At 32.4% G+C, this 17,415-nt stretch overlaps 1 protein-coding gene across 1 annotated transcript; it reads right to left on the bottom strand.

Annotated features, from left to right (window-relative positions):
- Positions 1 to 3,174: 3,174 nt before the first annotated feature.
- LOC139893909 (V-type proton ATPase subunit a3-like) lies at positions 3,175 to 9,277 on the bottom strand. The gene is made up of 18 exons (XM_071877109.1): positions 9,015 to 9,277; positions 8,275 to 8,319; positions 8,034 to 8,156; positions 7,840 to 7,947; positions 7,636 to 7,746; positions 7,356 to 7,529; positions 7,017 to 7,154; positions 6,637 to 6,744; positions 6,450 to 6,557; positions 6,201 to 6,349; positions 5,574 to 5,727; positions 5,202 to 5,362; positions 4,911 to 5,117; positions 4,613 to 4,796; positions 4,170 to 4,253; positions 3,878 to 4,074; positions 3,683 to 3,742; positions 3,175 to 3,569 (listed from the first exon to the last, which is right to left on the bottom strand). The coding sequence occupies exons 1-18, from the start codon at positions 9,144 to 9,146 to the stop codon at positions 3,362 to 3,364; spliced, it is 2,451 nt and encodes an 816-aa protein (XP_071733210.1). The 5' UTR covers positions 9,147 to 9,277; the 3' UTR covers positions 3,175 to 3,361.
- Between the last annotated feature and the right edge of the window lie 8,138 nt (positions 9,278 to 17,415).

Genomic DNA, 17,415 nt, shown 5'->3' with positions numbered 1-17,415 from the left:
TGTCAAATCTTCAAAGCTCCCCAAGTCTTTCTATTTATAGAGAGAGATAAAAAAAACTAGATGTTGTTGCGGCTCTGCCCATGGTCGACAATGAGTCGACCGCACGTTGTCTGGTCATTTTCATCTAGCCGTTGTATGACCGTTCGAATCCATTCAAACCTGGTTCTTATGGCCTCTTTACTTCATTTAATACCTGCAAAAGATACCCAACATCCTATACAAGTACTATATGCATTAAGTGTATGATTCTCCTTGGTTGTATTCTTTTGATAGTGACTTGTCATAACCAAATAGGGAAGTTCAACATTCTTGGATACAAGTCTTGATAACCAACTGAGGTAATCTCAGAATTGTCATAATCTTTCGTTTGTTTTTAACACACTTGCTTAAGTCCTATTGGTTGGTCAATATGTCATTGATGACAATGATTCAATTAATCACTAAGCATATTATTATTCTTCTTTAAGCTTACACATGGATTTATCACTAAGCATGTTAATGATGTCTTACCTAGTGAAACAAATAAGTTCAATTAGTCATGTTGTAAAACATCATGTTAATCAAGACTAAACCATTCTTAGACATAATGACGAACATGAAACGTCTAATCAACACTTAGAGCAAGCGTAAAGTTTAACTTCACGAAGCTTCAATTTGGAAAATCGCTTCGGGGCTTGATAGTGTACCCTATATCTTGGACCTGTCCGAAGCTAAATTTTCGAAGATAATAATAGAAGGTAATACTTCACAAAGGTATCCCGCTTACCAAGACTAAAGAGACAAGATTGAGTCATGGGATTGCCTAGGCTAAAGGCAAAATATGAGCGGGATCGCCATATTCAGATATTACCGCTCAAGTGACAAAAGGGGAATGAACCAGTAATGCTTTTCTGGCCTCCTGAATCTCCACAGTCGATGGAAAAGAAAGTCAATTGGATCCTTCTATTACCACATTGGAGACCGATTAAAGCATTGGAAGCTAGGAGAAACCCTAAAAATGTTCTTTAAAACGGGATACATGATCACTGGATGAACATACTCTCAGCTCATACCATATTCACACTCACTCGATACACAAAGACGTATCTCTGTATTCATGGTGGCGTAAAGTGAGATATCATCTCACTACCTTCGGGGAATCGCCAACAAACATACTTTACCATTCCACACCCCATATTTACTATTTATAGTGATCGGATCGACCTCGCCTTATTCCAATAATAAGGATCCCGGAAAGTGCTCAAACAGGCACCTTAAACTCATGAATAACGTCCTTTCTAATAATGGATTGAAGTTGCTTATAGACGGTTGTCCTCACCTTGAGTCACTTGACTTGAGTTTGTGTTGGAATATACTCCGTAGGTCTCCGGAACAAATTAAACGTCTAACTCCCCTACTCGTGACAATGATTTTGTTTTTGAATATATATTAATCATTATTCTGAAGATATGGATTTGGATGCCGAGTATAATGAAGAGATGTAACACTTGGACTGTGAAACGATGATGAGTGGGATATGATGAAATGTGAGTTACCGTTGAAATGGCTTACCAACACTTGCAATTGTTGTATTTAATTTGGTATCAATTGGGGCAAGTGTTTTTGATTAATCTGTAGTTACTGTGCAAGGAGAACTTTCGTTTGACCTTGTTACGTAAACTCAAACAATGATGATGTCTTGTTGATGTTACTTTGGTGTTCGGTGTCTTGGTGATGTTACTTGACCGTTTCTATTATTGTCTCAAACTTAACTAGACGATAAATATACCACCAAGGCATTGCCTGAATGTATAAGTTATGGGTTGGATCTGAGTCCTAGTTGACGCAGGTTCGAATCCAAGTAGATGTTTTCTCAAGGATTCTGTTGTGTTGAATAAATGTGTATGCCCTAATAAGCCACTCGGTTTAATCCAAAGCACACTGGGTACCCAAAGCGGCAATGGTGTGTGAAAAGTTTCCTCCTAACGCGTGTGTGAGTGAAAATGAAAGTATTCGATGTCGAAATAGCCGTTAAAAAAAACTAGACGATAAATATGTTTGTTTGATTATCTCGACTTGCATTTAAATTGTGATAGTAGTGTTTTAAATTTTGCTGGTTTTATGAAAGTTTTGTTTGTTAGAATATTTGACGTGAACCTTTTGCGAGGTTCGTGAATTGTGATGGGTGATAATAATGCTACTACCGGTAGTTAAATAAATGAAAATTTTGTAGATCTGACTAATTTCTTTGAGCTAGGTGTCATTAATAATCTTCTGGCTTTATGGTCTAACCAAATTCCAATTAATTAGAAAAGGTAGATTACTGCTAATAATCTTTTGTTTTCAAGAAATGTAAAACTCAACTTGTGTGAATATAAGTAGAGGCAAAATCTTTTAGAGAGTAGGCTTAGAACGTTGGAGAGGAACCAATGAAAAAATTCATATCATTTACATATAACAAATTATACATTTATAATATGTAGGAGACATGACAAACAAGACCCAAAGTTTTAAAAATGAGTCCATTAGCTTTACTTAAAGAACCAAACCCAAACACATAATAAAGATAATAAAAGGAGAGGTCCATTTCAAAAACTTATCGAAGCGTAACTTCTTTTAAAAGATTAATGGATCATAGGCTTTACCCAATTGGGCCATACTAAAACTAAATCGATGCGCGTTTTTCATGGCGCGTTTTCGTGGCACATTTTCGGGTCGCGTTTTCGGGGTGCGTTTTCAGGGCGCGATTTCGGGTTGCGCTTTTCGACGCGCGATTTCGGCCAGCGATTTCGACCAGCGTTGTCGGGGCGCATTTTCGCCGAGCGTATATCTATATTTATGTATTTGCATATGTATTTCGGGTGGTAATGGATATATCCATGTATGACACTTTTCATCCATGTCCATATCCATATCCATATCCATTTAGGTTCATCCATATCCGTATCCATATCCATTTAGAATCATCCATATCCATCACCAAACGGGTGGATCGGGTGGATATTCACCGGATCGGGTGACTATTGTCATCCCTGTCCATGTCTGACTATTGCTATGCCCACACAATTGTACTCCGTATTACTGTAATTTTTCTACAAAAGGTGCTTGAAAACAATGCGATTATTATACTATGATACTTGAAACATAAAGTAAAAGTCAGTCTTTTAAACCCCCGATATATAGAAGAATAATGAATAATGAATAACATTGACTATATATAAGCTGTTGCTTTACTTTTACCGTAGTACATCAGACAATAGATTTTGTGGTCAGATTGTAAATTTACATAAAAAGAATTTAGAATAACCACCTTCTAATAACTTGGTATGGGAATGCAAATTGGAAGGAATTGATCGAGTAAAATCTTTTCAAAAATAACATATTAGTCGTCTTCTTCACTAATGACTAACTCGAATGAAAATGGGTGGAATTTGTAACCATCTCCTTCATAAAACTTGTTCTGGAATTCAACCCAGTGAAGCCTTAAAGCATGAAGGAAAGCACTTAAGGTTTCCATAACAAGAAGTACGCCGACAGTTGCAAATATGAATACGATTATCCCAATTATAAGTATAACCACGTTGTTGAATCTGCAATAGTCACCAAGAGTTCATTATTTACCAAACTAGTTAAACTTTTGTAAATGCTAAAACTCAGAATCACAACTGTTTATGATGTAATTAATAAGTTAAATATAACTTACCCCCAAGCGAGAAGCAGGACCTTTTCATAAAATACACTCGATAGCTCTGAATGTGCTAAACTGTGGAGAAAAACAAAAAAAGAAAAAAAAAAATCGTGTTAGTAAGAGTCATTAACTGAATTTGTGATGAGTACCCTATTCAAAACGCTGTTACGATTATTTAAAGTATGAGGTACCATGAACTTGCTGACTCACCTTAGGGCCCACAAACGTAGGTAAGAAGCGGTATTAGATACTGAACCAAGAACAAACTCAATTGTATGTATTAACTGATGCACCAAAACTTCACTAAACTCGAATTCTTCATGTCCACCATGAGATTCATCATCCAGATCTGATTCAAGATTCTCATCCAGGCTATGAAGTGGTGCATAAGTTTGGCCCTGGTGCCTCTAAAAAAAGCACGAAGATGGTCACTTAAATATTAAAGAATTAATTATAAAAACAAGAAGAAAAAAAAAATACAGAATAAAGAAAGCCGCCATACTTCTTCATGTTGTTTCTTTAATAAAAGTGGCTTTGGAATCAGCATCCATGGTACAGCAACAAGTGCTAGCAATAGAAGCAGTATCTAGCAGTAATAGTAATAGGTGAACACATTTCAATTAGTTTATAATTTAATTTACATCAAGGGAGTAATATACCTCTTAAGTAGAGGTGGTAATTTTGATTCAGGTTAAGTTTGGGCCAAATAAGTAAAATAAGAGAAGATTTTTAAGATCATAAGGCAATAGGATCTAAAAGATAAATTAAATATGTAAAATATAGCTTTCTAGTGAAGCGGGTCAACTGAAAGTCGCCCATAGTGTAACTCAACTAGATAACTAGTGAGATATTAATATTTGACAAACAAATCGTTTCTTTTTACACCTTCCAAACTCCAACCCATTTTGCCACATTTACACTAAGCAAAAATGAAAATATTGAAACCTGAAGATATTTTTGGCCCCAAAAAAGCTGATTTTCTCCTAAGTCATCTGTCGGACTGAGGAACATGTATATCATTATATGGTATAGATCAGCTTTAGAACCAGTGCACCATTTTACAATGATGAGCAGAGAAAGGTAGCCGAATAAACTGTTCAAGAATATCATCTGTGGAATGAATTGGTACCTATTTTAACCACGTTATAAGTAAATTAGCTACAATTGTATAAAAATAGTCTGTCTTAATACTTTTAATAATGCACACAAATTTGCACCTATAAATGATTGGAAATTTTCTTACCAGATGTTTATGTCATTTCGGAAAAACTTTGCATTGAAGTAACTTAGAATGATTCCAAGATTCATCTGAGCTACTCCCAATAAGATTGACATTTTCATCTTGAGCGAATTAAGAAACGGTAATTCACTGCGTGTACCGTGCCACATAGGATCCACACCAAATGGGTAGGTGTCGCGCACCTTGATCATTCCAATAGTTGTAGCATCCCTAAAGTGAAATTAAATGTAAACAATGGCATTACATGAAATAAAAGAACGAATGATATATGAGATTGATGTGGTTAGTCCATACTTGCAAGAAGAATCACGACAATCGTAAGCTGACCGCCCAAAGAGTTCGAATGGTACAGAAAAGAACTCATTATATATGAGTCCAGTGTAGATTGAAAAAATTGACATCATTATGATAACATAACGACCGCCAAACGCCATTTCCATTATATCTCCTAGCTTCTGTTAGTTAGCCACAAAACAAGATTATCTATTATTAGGTAAATGAACAACAGAAATTGCAATATAGGGTTGAACTTTAATGATCAACTATACATATATATACTCCTTGCATTAGGTTACGATGGCAGTCTATTTAAAACTAGCTACCTCAATAGTTATTATATAAAGAACAAATAAAAAATAAAACGCCATAAAAGTCAACAGAAATTACCTGACTAGAATATTTCTTTTCCCTCAGAATAAGAAACAGAGTTGCGAGAAACAAGCATATACCATGGCCCCAGTCACCAAACATGACAGCAAATAAGAAAGGAAATGTAACAATTGTGTATAGACCGGGATTTGCTTCTTGATACTTTGCAACCCTGCAAGAGGAAAAACATTCCATTTAAAATGCCCTAGTATATTACTATATTAGTACCCGATTTTATTATAATAAAGGAGTTGTCTACTTAATCTGCTTTTTTAAGAAAGACAAAAAAAATACTAAATAAATGATAACAAACAAGCATGCTAGTTTAGTTTAATAACTTAATTGTAATATGAACATACTGATCCGTATGTTATACAATAGGTCATAAAGTTAGCTTATAAGAATATGGGCTGAACAGGTCAAAAATATACCTGAAGTGCATTTTAACAACATACAATCTCCTAATCATTTTATATAGACTACTATCGACACGCTAAATATAGCTAAGAAAGGAGAGAAAGTGTTTTGGGTCGACCCAATTACCCAACCCAACTCCATACAAAAGCATTTTGAGCCAAACTTGTTTTCGCCACTTACTTAACCTGCTTGACCCATAGATTATAACCACAGTCCACAAATACTTACCCATACGCATCTACAATCTCTTGAAAAGCAGAAGTAAATTTGTTTGTGCGGAAATATGTAGGTGGTGATTCCTTAGTATGCAGAACCTCAAATATGGCTCCAATTTGTGAGTTACTGTCATCTGTTGCCCGCTGCAAAGCCTTTTGGATCTGCAAAAAAAATGCACTCAATATCATTTAATAATCCTTCAAAAAGTCAAATCTTTGACTATCATGAGTTAAAAGATTCTATACGAACATAAGAATATACCTGAACTGTAGCAAAAGCAGGACACCAACCTTCTCCCACAAGGCACTTTTTTGTCACATCAAAACTGAGAGTATTTAAAGTGTGGAAGATGGATTTTTCTTTCTTGACCTTAATCAATTAAAATACATACTGAGAATAAAAAACTTCTCGTGATAAAAACAATATTCTAGAAACAAGTGAAAGTTACCAAATTGTTCCACTGTTCGAATTGATTAGCAATAGATTGTAACGCACTGCTCCAGTGCAATGTTCCAACATCAATAGTAGTTTTCAGCTCTGAAAGTTTTCCAGAAACCTATAATTTGTAAGGAAAAAAAAAACAATAATCAAACCTCATGCAGTAACGAACATGTACAATATGTTCTTATGCTGTATATTATAGTAATTGAACGAATTAAAAGACTAAGAACTGTAAATAAGTATACCTAACCTATACATTTTATGAAACAAATACAGGATGAAGCCAGCTATTTGGAATAAACGAATTTAAAAAAAAAAAAAAAGAGACTTTTACATGTGATCATATACTATTGATTACAAGCCTATTGTTAATGTTAATGCACATACCTCTGTAATCATGTGGTATCGTTTCTCCAAGTCATCTGTAAAGGGGTATCGATTTGCTCCAAATGCATCACATATTTTCAAAACCTTGTTCTTTGCCCTTTCTCCAGAATAAAAGACAACAAAAACATTCTTCTCCACCTAAAAATTGCATATCAACTTCAGATATTATTTGAAAAACAAGATTTTCATGAACATTAGCAAAAAGCAAATTTTAATGTAATGAGGACCAAACTTGTAAGAATCCAAAAGACAAAAGTTGTTGGTACTGGTTTTGACTTTAAGAAGCACATATATCACCCTAAATATTTACATTGCTGCTAAAAGGACTAAATTATTAACCTTTTCTCCTTGCACGGGATCAACAATACGTTCTTCAACAACATTTTGCTTCAAGAAAACATTACCCCTGGTTGCACGAAATAAGATTCTTTCAAAAGCCATTGATTTATCTCTTGGAACAAGACCACTTACAAATCCTAACTTAACTTGCTTTGACAAATCAGTTGTCATTTCCTACGAACATAAGGGGAAAGGGGTGCCAAAACATCTTATAACAACAGATAAATTAACATATTTAGAGCAATAAAAACAAACATAAATCACCAAAAAAGAATAATACTTGTTCTAGTAACAAAGGACTATCCATTGATCCTTCACCAAAGCGAAGTTCTTCAGATTCTCTCTGTTGATTTGTAGCACTGCTCTGTGCATATTGGAAAAACTCACCAGCCTGAAATAAGGAACAACAGTTTTTGTTATTTAATACCACATGAGGACAAACCAATGGATAAAAAAGATGATAATTTCAAAATAGCCTAATCACCTTTTGTAAGACCAGCTTATATTCCAGAAGTTCATTGTAGGCACGCTGTAACTTTTCAGTGTTTGCATTCATCTCAATAAGTTCACTTTCATGTTCTCCAAGCTTCACCTAATAATCACCCAAAATATATATGTAAGACAGAACTTTAAACATGATAAGAATTAAAAAATATAAATGTTGCTCATTTTACTTACCTCTAGTTCATCTAGACTAAATTCGGAGCCATATGTAGACCTTGTTGAGGCTAACAGGCCAGCCTTCATCATTTGATCCTTGAAAAACCGTAGCTTGCGTGCCATCTCTCCACATCTTTTGATCTATAGTTAAAAGTTCACAAAATGAAAGAAATATCAAATTTGAGCTGAAAAGAGAAAAGGGTGCTACAATGAGTAAATAAATGCTAGCTAGGTTCCAGATAACTAACAATGAACATACCTGAGTAGCAAATGTCCGCTGAAATGGGCTCTTTCCTGAGTTGAGCTATCCAAATAAGAAAAAGAAATAAAGAAAGATAATACAATCATAGATAAAAAAAAAAAAAAAAATCAAGAAATGTTCTTTCTAAAAGAATAGCAGTTAACTACTATTCATCAATAAATAAAACAAACTTTGCCAAGCAAAACACATTTTGCACATCTATCTCTAGTACCGTTTTCACTAAAAGATACAGCAGAGCAAAACTATGGAAAAAAACATGGAATAATATTAGAATAAGAATTGTTCATAAAGGTAATGTTTAATGATCAAAGTTTTACTGTAAATTTTTATAATATAATATTAAAAAATAAACTAGAAATAGATCAGATAACATCAAAGGCAGATTCGTTTTACAAAACCTGAGATGTTCGAATTCTGTTCCATTTAATGTATCGACTCGGTTAAACAATACATTGTAACTTATATATTAAATTAGACATATTTACTTAATTATTATAACAGATGATGCAACAATCTACATAACTATCCATCTAAAGCTACCTGTTAGGATAATCACATAAATAAATGCTGGATCATATATCATAAGTCAATATCATATGCAAATTAGTGGACATTTATAAGAAGAAAGTTGAAATAATCACAATGCAGACTAATTAAATCAATAAGCATTTTGAATCAATCAATATTCAATAAATAATTATAATGAGTTAAGTGTATATAGTATTATATATACATACATCTTTAAACTGAAAGAGGCCTAGGTCACCAAGATACGAAACGGTTCGATGAGCAGATTCTATCGGAATAATGATTCGAGCTAACTGCATTGGTTCTGATCTCATCAGATCCATCGTTCCTCCGTCCATCATTCCGATCGATTGATCTATCGCTTCCTTTCAATTTGAATCAAAAATCAAAACCTAAAAATTAATGATGAGAATTTGATCAATTGATTCCACCGACAGACGGTGGATTTGGTGATCTTATTCTTTTTCTTTTAATTAATTTGTTTTGTTTTGGTGTTCATCAATGGCTGCTTTTACGCGACTTAATAACGAAGGTTCTTTCTGGTATGATTTTCCGTAAACGACGTCGTCTTATGCCGTGTTGATTTCATTTTGACTTTGACCGTTAACTTAAAATAAGAATAAGAAATAGTAATAAATCAGATAAATAAAAAAGTTGTCTTTAGCCCTAACTAGAAAAATTCGACCGCGCGTTGGTGCAGTTTATTTTGATATGTGTTGTTTGGTACTTAATATATTTAATGGTCCACGCATTGCGGTGGAACATTTTAAAGTCTTTTATAAACTAATATTGAGCGAAAACTAATGGAATATATATATATATATATATATATATATATATATATATATATATATATATATATATATATATATATATATATATATATATATATATATATATATGAGCAGGTTCAAACGAGAATCACCAAAAAGGTGAGAACTGTGAGAACTATTTAATTTAATTGTTTTTATGCGTTTAAATGCAATAAATTACATACAAATGTCAATTAATGCACATATAATTAACAAACATATGTTCATTAGCTCAAATTAAATGTTAAATTGTTAATTATATGAAACTGTTCACACGTTCGGAAACAAATATGCACATGTGAACGAGAAAACTATATATTTAATTATATAGGTAAAATATAAGTGTTTTTCAACTATTTTATGTTCATTTATACTCTTCATCAAGGTTTATGTGTAATTCAATCTAGTTACATGTGAAAATCTTTATAAATTAAAAGTTCTCGCAGTTCTCGCCTTTTTTATGGTTCTCGTTTGAACTTTTGGCTATATATATATATATATATATATATATATATATATATATATATATATATATATATATATATATATATATATATATATATATATAGTGGTAGGATCAAGGGGAAGTAACCAATCGGGGAGAAACGGGGGAAAGCAAAAAAAAAATTTCGTTTTTTGAAAAAACTTTGTTCACGAACATTATAGATTGGATGAAAATATGAACATTTAATAAAAATATTTTGTGATAAATATTTTTATTTTGGCGGGTAAACGCTCAAAGAAGTAATAGATAACAATTATCGTATTTTTCGAGCGTATGTTGAGGTTTTAGATATTAGGGTTTAGATATCAGGGTTTATATGGTTTAGATATTAGGGTTTAGAAATTTAGGGTTTAGAGTTTAGATTTAGGATTTAAATTAAATTTTTAACACGAACGGTTTAGAGTTTAGGGTTTAGGGTTTGAGGTTTTGGGTTTAGGGACTAAACTCAAAACACCAAACACCAAACCCTAAACTCTAAATCGAGCTAAATTTTACTTCGCAAAACATGAAGAAAAAAACGTTAATACTCTTCACGATCAATATTATCTTGAATGTTATTTTTGTCGATCGTTTTTTCGCCTAAATAATAACATTCATCACAAAGTGTCTTTTTTAAATGTTCATATTTTCGTGTGATCTTGATGCCTGAAAAAAAATCCAAATAAACGAAAAAAATTTGCTTCCCCCCGCTTCCCCTCCCCCCCCCCCCCCCCCCCCCCCCGATTGGTTACTTCTCCATTGATCCTGCCCATATATATATATATATATATATATATATATATATATATATATATATATATATATATATATATATATATATATATATATATATATATATATATAATTATTTTAAAAAAACTCCGTTTTGAATACAGTTACTTGCGTTTTGTTCGTAAAATTATTTCGAGTTTAACGGTGACGACGGAGAAATTTAACTCGAGGCGGGTAAAAAGATAAATCCGGTTAAAAATTTTGGTGGATTTTTTTTATGTTTATTATATTAAATTTGAAAGTTATATTTGAGCCCCTAAAGTTCGTGGTTGTTTACGATTTAAACCCTAGAATTTGACAACATTTACCCAAAAGTTTGAGGGGTTTGACACTTCCTTCGCCTGCCCAAAACGACATATGGTATGTAGAGGGAGATGGGGGTTAGACGGCAAAAATTTTTGTGAGTATTAGTAGACATGGAAATACTTAAGAATCCTTTTAATGAATAATTATTTCTTGGATTTTTCTAAGCATAGCCATAAGGGCTATACTTAAGCTTTTAGGATATGCATTAAATAGTTGTACCTAGTTGAAAACTACCTCACTAACTTTGTAATAACCACCTTCCCAACCTTTTTGTACTATCAATCTTGCACACAATAATTTTTCAAACATAGCCCTAAAGGTTATGTTTAAAAAAATCCTTATTTCTTACATCAAGCTAGTGGGGGTGGGGTGTTGTACTAAAAAAAGAAGAAAAAAAAATGTAAAAATACAAAAAGCAACAAGTATAAGATGATACAAAATGATATTCAACCAAATGTTAATTACGACATAACAATATAATATAATCGAACAATTTCACCATAGAGTGAAAACACAATTCTCTAAAACACAAAGCAAGTAAAACACACAAATAAAGAAAATTATAAATATTAAATGCACTACAAGTAAAAACTGAATGAGTAGTTATAGACTTATAGTTATAATCATATCATAATCATAATCATAATATACAATAAATTAATTCTTCATTAATAATTTTGAAGGATTTTTTTATATACATATGCAAGACAATTCTCTAATTTATATACATATACAAATTAGTTGATAGATTCTTTATTTCTTTATAGATAATATTAAAGAAAATTTATATACACTAATACACATGCAATTCTCTATTATTAAAATAACGAATAATCATATAGAAACAATAACGTTTTTTAAAAAAAACGTCATTAACCGAGGGATACACAAAAAAACTTAAAGAAACTCGTACCTAGAAAGCAAACAAACGAGCTATAACTATTTATAACTGAGCCTCTCCGATCGCGAAAGAAAAACCAAGCAACGATCCGAACACAACAAAAACCAACTAACAGTCGACACAAAACTAACGAACAATATTTTAGATAATCTTATACTTATTAAAGAAATACGTCTAAAATATCTAGCAAACATAGGATTAACAACTTTAAGAATTAACATTATAAAAGTAAAGAATGCCCCTTTAGGCATCGAAAAATGATATGGACATTAGCAAATCCTCTTTGATTACATCCCAATACTTCTTGATAAAGCGAGAGGTAAACACGTCTGGACCTGGGGCTTTGTTGCTCCCATAGTCCCATATTGCATATCTAATCTCTTGAACCGAAACCGAACACTCCAACAAATTCCTATCATCGGCTTACCTGATCGAAATTTATTAAATTAATTGTGCGAGAAGGGGCATCAAACTTGGATTTATAAAAATCGAAAAACACTTTCTTCACACAAGATGGTCTTTCAACCCACTGCCCATCAACGAAAAAATGCCTTTAATTTACTGCTTATTACGGTTGGTTTTTCAGATCGTGAAAAAACTAAGAGTTTTCATCACTATTGACATCCCATTTAACTCTAGCTTTTTATAACGTATCCATTTCCTCTAAAAATAAAATAGAATCAAGCTCGTGATACACTTAGTATCTCCGGGCTGTCAATGGTTCTGAAGCTCTTGAACTTGATCAATCAACAGATCTATTTCATCAATATGATCCAATATAAGCTTTTTACGAGTCATTTTGTGATCTTTTAACCTTCACCCAATCCTTGATCTTAGACTTAGGGGGTGTTTGGATTAGCGTTTTCAAAACTGATTATGCGTTTTAAATAATTATAATTAAATAATCAGCTGTAACAAAACGTGATTTTGATAAATAGTATTTGGATTTGATTATGCTGTTTGATATCGTAATAATCAGATAATCAATTTTTTGAATGTTTGGGAGATCAAAATACTTGATAACTTATTGTGTAAAATTACTAAAATGGACATTTGAAAATATGCATAAAATATATAAATGTAACATTTGTTGATATACTACTTTCTAGTGATTTTTTATGAACTATTCTCAAATAAATATAAAGATTTAATATAAAATAAAGATTTAATATATACGGAGTACTAATCAACTAATTAACTAATAAAAAGTTGTTTAAGGTAGATCATAATGAGCTATGTGGATTTTGTTTCATGCTACGGAGTGGAGTACTGGAGTATAATCGTTGAATAGTCACGGTCATAATATAATGAGACAAATTAATGGAAAAGAAAATGAAGTTTACGTACGTACACAGCATGTGAAACTGGAAATAAAAGTAATAGACTATTGTAAGTACTGTAAAGAAGGTTAATATAAAGTATTTATAGGGTTATAATAGTAAAATAAAATTGTGAGAACTTTTATGGGGAGCTGCGTTTTCTGTGCAGTAACCCCTTGGTTACTTCTTGATTTCTGCGATTTGAACCCCCCAAAAACGCAAATAATCAATTTCTACTACTTATTTGCCAAACACTAAAAAATAATTATTTGTGATTCGTAAACGCGATAATCAAAAAATCAAGTTCTAATCGCTTAGCCAAACACCCCCTTAACCAACTTCATTTTATCATGGCACATTTATCTTACACAGATATTGAAGACTTGTTTTTCTTTTATTATTATTATTATTATTATATTATTATTTTTTAAGTACGTTATTTTCTTTCCACACTCTACATCTCTGATCTATAGTTAATACCGTAATAAATCTCTAAAATGATGATCTTATAAATAAACGTTTTTTAAGTATAAAAATAATTTAAAATAAAAAAAGAAAAGTTTTAAAAAGGGAGCGTGACTAGAGGGTGCGCATAATGCGCAATTCACCCGGTACCAGGTCTCGCGCTCGGGGGCTTGATTACCCGAGGTTTTACCTTCTATGGGGGAGCCAATGTAGGAGGGTTTCCTCGCTTACCCAAAAAAAAAAAGAAATACTAATCTTTAACATAACTGATATCGCATATTTCATACACATTTTCCTTAGCGATATCGATCACATTTTGGTCCTTTTGGATACGATTTGGTGTTATTTCGATAAGTGTTGTGAAAGTTCGAGTTCTAAGACCAAGGAGATGAAATTTGAAGTTATTTGATGGTTTTAGTAATTTTCTATGGAAACGAGTGAAAGAGATTGGTTCGATTCGAGTTTGGTTTGAAAAACGAGTGATTTTATGAGTTTTATAGTCCGAATTCAGCAAAAAGGGTCTGGAGCGCCGCTCCAAAACATGGAGCGCCGCTCCAGTAGGCAGGAATTTCAGTTCGAGGGGTTTTGGAAATCAAAAGATCAGTTTTCAGCTATATGGAGCGCCGCTCCACCTTCTGTCGGTTTCAGAACTTTACTATTTAAAGCCCGAATTTTTACCCTAATTATTGATTATTGCATCCAGACGAATTTCAGCAGCTTTTTGACGAAAAAGGGTGATTTTTGGGGAACCCCAAGATCATTCTAACACATCAATCATTCCGGAAACGCGTCTCGATCCGTTCATCATTCAAGAACACAATTTTCGTTAGGTTTAATTCTTATCATCATTATGAATACTCTTAATTATTTATTTGTGATTTTGATTTTAGCCATGGTTGGCTAAGCACTTAAATGTTTGTCTACATTGAATATTCGTATGTGTTTGGATGATACCTTAATGTTTGATTTGATTAATGCATGATAATTATGAGTTTTGATTAAGAACCATTCTTGTGGGTGTTGATTATTGTTACTAGGTTGATTAGTGATCTTGTTTAAACAAAGGGAACCCTGTTTCAATTTAGTACACTAATTTTCAATTGATTTGTCTTAACCAATTGGGTGCTTACTGGACCAAGGGGGTAAATCGGGTAACAAAGATTAAACAAAATATGGGTGAATTGTGTAGAGCGAACGCGTAACCAATTGAATCTTAATTTTATAATTAGTTAATTACTAAGTCACAAACGAAAGAGGTCTTTGGTGAAAGGGAACCCTAAGCCAATAAATCCAAGTTTGACGTGTTTGTTAAAAGAGAACTCTGGGTAAACCGACTATGTAGTTGCGTGTATTGATAAATTGAACTAGAGCTTAATATCAAATCACCGACACTGCGAATAGGAGATCTAGGCGAACATTCTTTTATCTATTGAATTCAAATATCTTTACTTTTCGTTGAGTCTGCATTTATTTCTTATAAACTTAAAAACACAAAAATACTGTCTTTTACTTTTAATCAATCTTTTATTTGGCTAATCGTTAAATAGCCACAAAACAAATTATCTCGTACTTTCGATTTTTATAGTTTAGCTTAGTTTATTTTATTAGTTGCAATCTTAATTCTCACGTTTAAAACTGTCATTGGAACGATTTCGGAATTACCAACTTTATACTATTGCACGATCGGGTACACTGCCCGTTAGTGTGTAGTAATCTTTAAACTGGCATTTTCCAAGATAAATTATATACTAGATTTTACACATTAAGTTTTTGGCACCGCTGCCGGGGACAGTTGTGTCGAAAATTAAGATTGTTATCTAATTGTTCTTAGTTTAGTTTAGTTATAGTTTATTATTTCTTTTCGTTTATTCTCAGTTGAATCGGTGCGTTTAATCAGTTGTTAGTTGTGATTTCGCAGATAACAGGTAGTGCATGCCACATACGCGTTCTTCTAATTCTCCGATTCTTCAACCGTTTGACGAACCCGAAAGAGAGTTATTCAGAGCGTTAAGTCAAGAGCAACAGTCTACAGTGGATTCATCTTTTTCTTCGAGTGCAATTATAATTAATTTTGGTAGTAGTTCAGAGACTGTGGTTTCCGATACACCACCAGAAATCAGAGAGGAAGAAGAATCTTACGTTTCATTAGATCTTTTCGAAACTGAAGATATGGCTGACCAAGCTGATCAACCAAATCGTCCTCAGACTATGGTAGAAAAGTTGAAGGCCACCCGATGTCATGACCCGGAAAATTTCGACTAATTTTTAAACCAAACTCTCGATACGATATTATATTTTTGACACGATGAGCAAAGACTGCTAGGTTAAGTCTCAAAAATTTTGAACTATTTCATATATTCAATTGACCTTCGACTGTTCTCGATGATTCACGAACAACTATTTGTAAATAGATACATATATATGTGTGTGTATATGAATGTGTATATAAATACTACTTGGAAATATATAAAATAATATTAAATCTATTTGTTTAAAAATATATAATATATATTTATGTGATAAAACTTGTTATTTAAAACTGATTATATATAAAGAGAGAGTAAATGGAAAATGAATGATTTCGAGCTTAATTGGCAAACATCGGTAACACTCGGTTGATGTTTTGTTAGTTTTAATATAGATATTGTACATGTTCATGAAAGACTAAAATAAAAGTTGGAGTGTAAAGTGATTACGAAGATTCTAGATTTGTTAAAAATATTTTTATCTTTTTAAGTTTAAATATTAGTACTCCGTACATATAAATTGGGACATAAAATAAACAATTATCGAACCTTTTTGATCAGGTTTCATACAGTTAATGAGTGAAATAATTATATATATTTAATCTAAAAATTTGGGATTTTTAGGAACACTCTTATACGTTAACTGTTTAGCAATGGACACGATATAGCGTTTCGGGATAAACTGTCGGTATAAGGATCCAAGTTGTGTGGCTGCTGAACTGTTTGTGTGCACGATTATAATTCACTTGATATTAAATTTGTTATTATATTACTTCTTCATTATTATATGTTACTATTTGTTGTTTGTTTTCTCTTTTACTCATTTAACAACACGGAGTATATATATATATATATATATATATATATATATATATGCATGTTACATACATCTTAAACCCAAAACACAAACCATCTATCTCATCTATATATTCTCTAACTATATATATACATATACAATAAGCATTACACTCGCAAACCATCACTGCTACCATCCTTTGTTCTAATCAATGACCATTAAAATACCACCCTTCGACTAACCCTTGTGGCCGAGAACACCCAACACAACCATCGGTTTGACATACACCATCAACGAAACCGTTATCAAACTTCGAACACCACAACACCAACTATAACTCATCACTTGTTTATGCTATTTCTTCTCCTGTTATCGATCACCACCTCCATCGTGAATAAACAACACCACTTCAATCACCTTATGAACAACTCATATCACCACCTTCAATCTCCTTTTTGCAGCTACAACAACAATTATGTTTCTTGTTCC

The sequence above is a fragment of the Rutidosis leptorrhynchoides genome, chromosome 2, assembly GCF_046630445.1.
Source record: "Rutidosis leptorrhynchoides isolate AG116_Rl617_1_P2 chromosome 2, CSIRO_AGI_Rlap_v1, whole genome shotgun sequence".
Lineage (NCBI taxonomy): Eukaryota > Viridiplantae > Streptophyta > Magnoliopsida > Asterales > Asteraceae > Rutidosis > Rutidosis leptorrhynchoides.
The sequence above is the reverse complement of the archived record's forward strand: the minus strand, read 5'-3'. Positions and strand labels throughout refer to the sequence as shown.

Bases quoted from the DNA above. Each gene is read 5' to 3' on its own strand.
- LOC139893909 (XM_071877109.1), bottom strand. From the start codon at position 9,146: ATGATGGACGGAGGAACGATGGATCTGATGAGATCAGAACCAATGCAG. The intron at 6,558-6,636 runs GTAACTTTCACT...TAATTGATTAAG, and splicing joins TCGAACAGTGGAACAATTTG to GTCAAGAAAGAAAAATCCAT. The intron at 4,797-4,910 runs GTAAGAAAATTT...TGGTTAAAATAG, and splicing joins CGAAATGACATAAACATCTG to GTACCAATTCATTCCACAGA.